The 8,143-nt window shown below is 44.0% G+C and overlaps 1 protein-coding gene across 1 annotated transcript in view; it reads right to left on the reverse strand.

Annotated features, from left to right (window-relative positions):
- Positions 1 to 6,975, reverse strand: part of EDC4 (enhancer of mRNA decapping 4) — a 46,234-nt gene extending 39,259 nt beyond the window's left edge. Inside the window, exons 1-2 of the mRNA XM_015413954.1 lie at positions 6,851 to 6,975; positions 1,316 to 1,472 (exon numbers count right to left, since the gene is read on the reverse strand). Of these exons, the coding sequence (XP_015269440.1) occupies positions 1,316 to 1,472; positions 6,851 to 6,926 (233 nt within the window). The 5' untranslated portion in view covers positions 6,927 to 6,975. The remainder of the gene's footprint in view (positions 1 to 1,315; positions 1,473 to 6,850) is intronic.
- Between the last annotated feature and the right edge of the window lie 1,168 nt (positions 6,976 to 8,143).

Below are 8,143 nucleotides of genomic sequence, written 5' to 3' on the forward strand. Positions count from 1 at the left end.
TTCCCTATTCCACTTAGGACAAGAAAGCATTATATGATCTATAGTTTCTATCATCTCTTGTCCACAGTCGCAAACACGTTCCGAAAATGGAAGTCCCAAGAAACAACCAGAGAGCACCTTAGAGGGGAAGGAGTTAAGTCTCGCCAAGGTGAACGCTCTGCGTTGTCTTGGGATCTTTAAAGTGTAGCAATATGACGGAATAGCCTCGGGGGGGGCAAGACCCAAGGATAGACCAGAGCAAGTACGTCGAGCTCTTTGGAGGGTACTGCTGAAGTCAAGATCCTTTAGTTTTGATTTAATTTCTCTGAGCGACTCGTTTAACAATGAAGCTGTTATATCAATCCCCAAGGTTGTTAATTTCTGTGTAATTAGCTTTGATCGACTGCTCTTGTAGGTGTCACAGGGGATTAAATGTGAGAAACCCACTTTATTCGCAGCAACAAATATTACTCCCACAAACAAGATCTCAGCACCTCTAAAAGAGGTTAGGTCAGCCAGTGACCAATGCCCTGTGGAACACAACTGCCTTGCAAGCTTTCTGAAAAGCCACCAGGCTAATCTGGGTAATCCATTCTATAAAGTCAGGGCTATGATGGAAAAAGCCCAAGAATGGGCTTAGGAACCATGAAAAATCCAAACTGGAAGGGGGATGCACAACAAGCAGAGACTGCTCAAATGTCCATATATAAACCTAGCCATGGCTGTAACTGTGATGCAGCCACAGTTCACCATTTATGTTTCCTGTTGCAGCGACCTAAAGACAATATGTCCAGAAGGAATGAACAGAGATCGGCAAGAATCAGGAATTGTAAGCCCCCATCTGGATCACTGGCAATGAAAACATCCAATCTGTTCCCACTCTTGGCAGGGACTATATAACTCAGTGGTAGAGTGCATGCATGGAACAAAGAGGGCCCCACTCTAAAGTCCTGGAATGTCTGCTTAAAAAGGGATCTCGAGTAGCAGGGCTAGGAAAGATTTTGGGGAGCCACTGTACCCAAAAAGCAGAAAGACCATTGATCTATCTAGCCAAGTACAGAGAACAAGGCTTTATAATGAACCCCTCATCTGCTGGGCAGCACACTAGTTTAAATTTCGATTTTTCCAGCGCCAAAGCTGCAAGCAATACCAAGTAAGCTTTAAACCAGTGGCCAAAGGACAACCTAGAAACTTAGTCTTTGCAGGAGCGCTTTTCTGCTGAGCCACTATCCAGCAAGTGTTAAGCTTAAGTCTTTTGAAGTGGGTGTGCCACGTACAACTTTCTTCCTCAATGATTCCTTGGGTTCTCACATTCCCCACCCAAGAAGATACCTACATGACTTGCTTCTCTTGCAGTGTTCCCAAGGGAACTGTCTGAGGCACCGACTTGGCCAAAGAAGCCCCATCTCCACCTGCTACGGGATCCGGCACCAGCAAACCATTCAGGTCTCCGTTGTATGAACTGGGTGGTCTTTGGTTTTCGTTCACTGAACCTGCATGTGAAAAAGGAACCAACAGCCACATTTACTTAAGACTCTGAAAAGGGTCATGTCTCTTTCCAAGCCTGGAAGGGCTCCACTGTTCAAAGTGACAAAGAGTGTAACAAGGGGTGAAACAATCTCATCTAGGAGAACTTGAAGGTTCCCTGGATGAAGCACAAGGTAGGCACTTTCCTCTCTGTCCATAATTTGATACCCTCTTGTTAACTGAAGCCCTAGAAAAGTAACAACATTCTGAATGAAGATTATGTCCACAGCATCTGAACATCAGTGCCCCACCCTTCTTCCAAGGACTTCAGGGTGGCATACATTCACTGCCACAGGAGGTGGTGGCAGCTACAAGCATGGACGGCTTCAAGAGGGAATTAGATAAACATATGGAGCAGAAATCCATTAGTGGCTATTAGCCACAAGGTATAGATAGGAACTCACAGGCTGGGGCAGGTGATGGACCCTTAATTCATTTTCTGGAAAGAATGCAGTAGAAATGATATGTAATATGAGTCACATTCTTCTTATGTCTTGGGCCCTGCTTCTACATAGGATTACATGGACATCAAAGGAGGAAGTAAAATTTTGAATAACCAGGTATTTCACTGTCTATTCTATTTATTTTTTAAAATAAAAGATGATTGCAAGATTTAAAAGCATGGTTTCTAACTCTGGTTTGCTGGCCAGTCACAAACCATAGTTTGTCAGTCAAGACAGCACCACAAACCGTGGTTCCTTAACTGAGCTTACCGGTATACCTGTTACATCTCATACAGACACATGCTAAAGAGGAAGCAAATTCTCAGAGGGAAAGAACACCGGAAATCTTCAAAACTGATTGTTCCACAAGGTGACTTTGATTGTTCCACAAGGTGACTTTGATTGTTCCACAAGGTGACTCCACAAGTGAAGCAAGTTCAGAATCTTGCATGTGGACGGTCACATCCCCAAATCACAGAAAACAATTTTTAAAAGGCAACTGGAAAGTCACACAAAATGCTAAGAATCAACTTTAACTTTCGTTTCATTCACACTATCCCGACTATAGGCACAACTGAAACACAAAGTTCATGTCTGCTGAAGGAACAGACAGCCCAGATACAAGCATCTTCTCTTTTCTCAAAGGTTTCGTGAAAAGGAAGAGAATAAATAGCAAATATGCTTCCCCTCATTTCTTGCACAACAAGCAACTGTGCAAACTGAGCTCATGCCCACACTATGCTGCCCCCCCGCCTTCATTCATCCTTGAAGAAAACACTGATGTGACCACCCCACACTCTGTCTAAGCCAGGGATTCGAATGAGGTAATTCCTTCCTGCAACTCTGGAGAGAGAATTAGAAATGGAGAGAGAGAATATTATCAGCAGTGCCTTTGGTCAAGTGCAGGAAAACACTTTGGTGCACACAACAGCAACCAGCACCCCCACCAAGCACAACAGTGAGTTTGTCTTAAGAAATGCCACCGCTAGCACAGCACACGACTCACATGAAAAGGCTGCTGCTGCAGGCACCATGGAAACCACGGTATTAAAGAACAGAGATGGACAAAAGGGGAGGGAGGCAGACAGAAGACAGGCAGAGAAATCCAGAGGAAAACCCAGACAGTTTGGCCCCCAGCATTTCTTCAGAGAGGTTTTCTTGGTGACTACAGTACAGGCATTTTTAGGCACCTTTCCTCTTAGAGAAATAAATACAGTCAAGCTTTTCAAAGCTATTGCCTCCAGACATCTAACATCCAATATTCCAGAGTTTAAGGCTTCCTGCTGATTTGCAATTAATCGGTTTAAAAATAATTTTAAAACATGGTAATCCACTTTGAATATTATTACTCAACAAGAAGGACACAATGTTTAGAACAATTAATAGAGTATGTGCAGCTATTTTTATACCAGCTGCAAATGACAGCAAGAGAGTCTTACAACTCAATCCAAACCAGAATTACACCTTTCTAAATCTGCTGTCTTCAATGGACTGAAAACAGCATAACTCTACTTAGGTTTGCATAGTTAAGCACCAGTGGGTCTTGGCTATGGTTTAGTCTAACAGCGACAGATTCCAAAGGCAGAAATACTGCTGTTTTGGCCTCCAAAAAGAGATATCAAAAGCAGGTACACTGTACCATGGATGTGGGGTAGAATATTTTCTTGTGCTATATTTTTAATGGAAAAATTCTGGCCCCACATATGTAAACCTATTCTATCTAGAGTTGTTGGTGCTGTTGTGCTGCAAATCAATCATGTCAGATCAGCTAAATATGGGATTTGTTGTTGCTGTTCAGTCGCACAGTCGAGTACGACTCTTTGTGACCCCATGGACCGCATGAAAACCCCCAATGATTCTACATGGTACAGTTTTGTAGATGGTGTATTTGCCTTCTTTTATCATTATTTAAATTGGAATTGGAAATTTTTCCAATTCAAATATTCCCAGAGAACCCACATCACTACTCTGTACTATTCAAGAACATGGACTCCTTTGCCAATAATTTACCCAAAAGGTAGATGACCCTGAAAATTAGATGACCTCCCCTTAAAAATGTGTACAAAAAAGGTTTTTAAAATTACTATACAAATTTGTATGCAAATATAAGATTACCTCCCCCCTTTTGACAGCATAGCTGGGGGTGGTGGTAGAACCTAGTCTTCCTTTGGGGTCAAATACAGTAACGCGTCCACTCTTAGTTAAAGATGAACCTAAAGAAGTTAAAGATGAACTCTCATTCTCTCTAGAATAGAGAGTCTGGGGCAAAACTCCCCCTCCCCTTCCAAGGGCTTTCTGTCCATTTTTCCAATGGAAAAACGGGAAAATACGGAGCATAAAAAACTTCCTATGAAATATTTTCTCTTTTAGAATGATTAAAATGCTTAAGGCAAGGTTTTTCACACTCAAGATGTGTAACACTGAAAAGTCAAAATGCTTTCTCAATCTTTCCAATGAAAAAATTGGAAAATTTGGGGGAGCACTTAAAAAATTATACTTTAGTCATACAAGTATTTTCAAGATTTTGTTTTTATGAAAATAACTGTGGCAACAATTAATGTACTATAACGTGTTTAAGAATAATACATTATTAAACAGTTGCATTTTCAATGTTTAAAAGTTTAGCTTAATATCCAAACGTGCTGGCAGTACTTCTATTGTAACTCTATGAGAAAGTTTCTTTCAAACAATACATTTTCTTTTCTTTACAACATAATTTGTTTTCTGCTTTTGACTTATTATTTTTTCCTACCTCTCAGATGGTAAAAATTAAAGATACATGTGCTATGGTAACATAGGGTACAACAGTTTTCAACTCCTTCTCAGGTATTGGGCATACTTGCAATTCTTATAGAAATTGGAGATATTTACACTTTTAATTTCCCTATGTATGCCAAATAGTACAATCTTATATGCTAAGTTGTGAATGATGCTTTTTATGTTATCACTAAAATAAGTTTAGGTCTGACAAGTATAATGCATATATTTCAGTTTTTCTCCACATTTTCCATTTTTTTCTGTTGGGGCCCCCAAAAAATAGTCACCAAAGCAGCTAGTGGTGACAAGCATACTTCACCCCAAGTTTTTTCAAGAAGCCACTGACAACACAGAAAAACTGCACCACTGTTATAGAACAGCCTGGTTAACGTCTTGTACTACGATGCTGCATCAGTGTCACAGGTTGGAGGGAACTACTAGAAAGAAGACCTCACATTCCTCCTTACTTGGCAGTGGGAAGAAAAGGGACACACCTGCCTCCGTAGATCAGGAAACAAGAAAGCTGAGTCTCAATGGCTAACGAAATGCAACAGTGGATTACCAAGAGCCAGCAAAATGTGTGGCTCTCTGGAAAATGACATAGTCTAGCGGCTAAGGTGGAAAACTAGCTTTTAAGAGGAATAGAAAGTTACATTTGGGGGAAAACCCTAAGCAAATAAATTCTGCTTCTGTATAGATTTGTGGACAACAAAATGAGAGCTAGAGTAGCAAACAGTGTTGGACTAGGATTTCAAAGATCCAGTTCAAATATCCACTCTCAGCCTAACCTACCTCACAGGGCTGTTGCAAGGACAAAATGAAGGAAAGGAGAATAATATAAGCAACTTTGGGTTACCACTGGGGAAAAACACACGGCATAAATTAAGTGATTAAATAAATATGCAAGCACAAAATACAGTTAATTTTAGGTCTGTTTAGTCCTCCTTCTGGCCTGTCAACTAACAAGTATATAAAAATTAGAATGGTAACTGGATTTGACACAAGGAGGAACAGGACTACAGAAGAAAAACAATGAAAAATGCATCAAGGAAGGGCTAAATCAAAGCGTAGTTTTCTTACAGTGCTAGAAAGCCATGCTGAATCTCAGGCTCATTGCCAGTTTGGCTAGCCAGACACCACCCTAGAGCAGCTTGTGTTCCAAAAAGCTCTAAACTTTGCTAGCATCACCAGACACATGGCTCCACTGTCTGTCTCGCAGTCTTTAATTGCTGCTGAAACACTGCTTAAAAAACCAACAGGTCCAAAATCAAACCAGTTGTCTGCCACATTTAAAGGATGAAGCAGGAAAGTATCAGTAAAAGATCGGGGGTGGGGGTGAGAAGATACAGATGCCCCAATGACACTGGAGAACAAGGCAGCCATGTAAAGGGCAAAAGTGTGTGTGGGGGGGGAATGGGGTGTGTGCACACATACACACACTTTTTATTCAAACAGACTTTTTCATTTGCTTGGCTAAAACTCACAGCTGGGTCTTATCAATGCAATGGGATCCCAAAGCAGCTTATAACGTTATTCTCCCTTCCTCAGTTTTACCCTCACAGCGACAATCCCCTGAGCTAGTCCTGGTTGAGAGTGATTGCCCCAAGTCACCCAAGCGAGCTTGCAGAGCGGCGATTCGAACTCGAGTCTCCGCGGTCCCAAGCCCAACTCTCTACCCGCACCGCACGCTTCTTCGGAATACGGAATTGAGTGAAGTATAGCCCCAAGAGATCACAACGGTCCTATGCAACAAGACGCTCCGTTCGCCTCCTCGGAGACAAGCCCCACTGCGTAAGAGCGGCAGGAGGCTCCCTCCCAAGAAACGAGCGCGCAGGGCTGCAGCGGAACAAGCCAACCCTCCGAGGATTTATTCGCACTGCAATGGGGGCTTACTCCAGAGTAAGCAGGGCTGCAATTCGAGCTCCAGCCGCAGCAGCAGCCCTCGGGAGTCGCCCTGACTGCCGACGACACCCCCACGCGCCAGCCGACCGGGCCTGCCCCCACGGCCGCGTGCCAGGAGGAAAGCGGGGTGCCTCGGCTCAGGACGCTCACTCGCTCGCTCCCCGGTCCCAGAGCAGGAGGCCGGAGGCAAGCAATGTTGCCGAGCTCCCCGCAGGGTCCCAGTCCGTCCGCACGTCTCTCACCGCCCGGCCGGTCCAGCTTGAGGATGTCTCGCAGGTGCTGAGTCGCGTCCTCGATGTCGATACTAGCGGAGGCCATTGGAGCGCCACCCAGGACGCCTCCGCCGTCACCAGCGCAGCCGCCACCCGGACAGGCCAAGCCCTAACTAGCCGCCCCTACTTCCGTTTCCGGTCCGGTTCCCTCCGTCCTCCTCTGTGGAAACCGCTGCTGCGTCGCTGCCGTTCCGCTTTCCTCGGAAGAAAAATGCGAGGCTCGGGAAATAAAACGGGGGAAGAGGCTAAAAGAAAAGAGGCGAGCGTTCTTCGTCTTTTAAAGGGGCTGCTGGTCTTTGGGAACTGGAAATTAGGCTCGGGAAGCGTGGGAGGTGGGCTGTTTGCAAAAAAAAAAAAAAAAAAAAGTGTCTGTCCAGCTGCGAGGTTTTGTCAAGAACTGATCCTTCTGGCTTTTGTTTTGAAGCAGAGTGTCAACAAAACAGAAAGGGGATGGGTTGGACGTGGCTGCTGTGCGGCAAAAAAACAAACCAGCCCGGCATGCAGGGGAACACAGGCTATGGCAGGCTATGGCAAATAAAATGCAAGTCTCTGGTCAGGCAGGCAAAAAGGGAATATGAGGAGCATATAGCAAAAAACGTAAAAACCAACAATAAAACTTTCTTCAAATACATTAGAAGCAGGAAACCAGCCAGGGAGGCAGTGGGGCCCTTGGATGACCAAGGGGTAAAAGGAGTACTGAAGGATGATAGGGAAATGGCTGAGAAGCTAAATGCATTTTTTGCCTCCGTCTTTACTATGGAAGATGAGAGGTGCTTGCCCACTCCAGAGCCGCTGAGTTCGGGAGGGGTGTTGAAAGACCTGAGTCAGATTGAGGTGACGAGAGAGGAGGTCCTAAAACTGATAGACAACTTAAAAACTGATAAATCACCAGGCCCAGATGGCATACATCCAAGAGTTCTGAAAGAACTCAATTGTGAACTTGTGGATCTCCTGACAAAAATATGTAATCTCTCCTTAAAATCAGCCTCCATTCCTGAGGACTGGAAGGTAGCTAATGTCACTCCCATCTTTAAAAAGGGTTCCAGAGGAGATCCGGGAAATTACAGGCCAGTCAGTCTGACGTCGATACCGGGTAAATTGGTGGAAACCATTATTAAGGAAAGAATTAGTAGGCACATAGATGAACAAAACCTATTGAGGCAGACTCAACATGGGTTCTGTAAGGGAAGATCTTGTCTCACTAACCTGTTAATGTTCTTTGAGGGGGTGAACAAACATGTGGACAAGGGGGATCCAATAGAT

Source organism: Gekko japonicus, unplaced genomic scaffold (assembly GCF_001447785.1).
Source record: "Gekko japonicus isolate JY-2015 unplaced genomic scaffold, Gekko_japonicus_V1.1 scaffold1921, whole genome shotgun sequence".
Lineage (NCBI taxonomy): Eukaryota > Metazoa > Chordata > Lepidosauria > Squamata > Gekkonidae > Gekko > Gekko japonicus.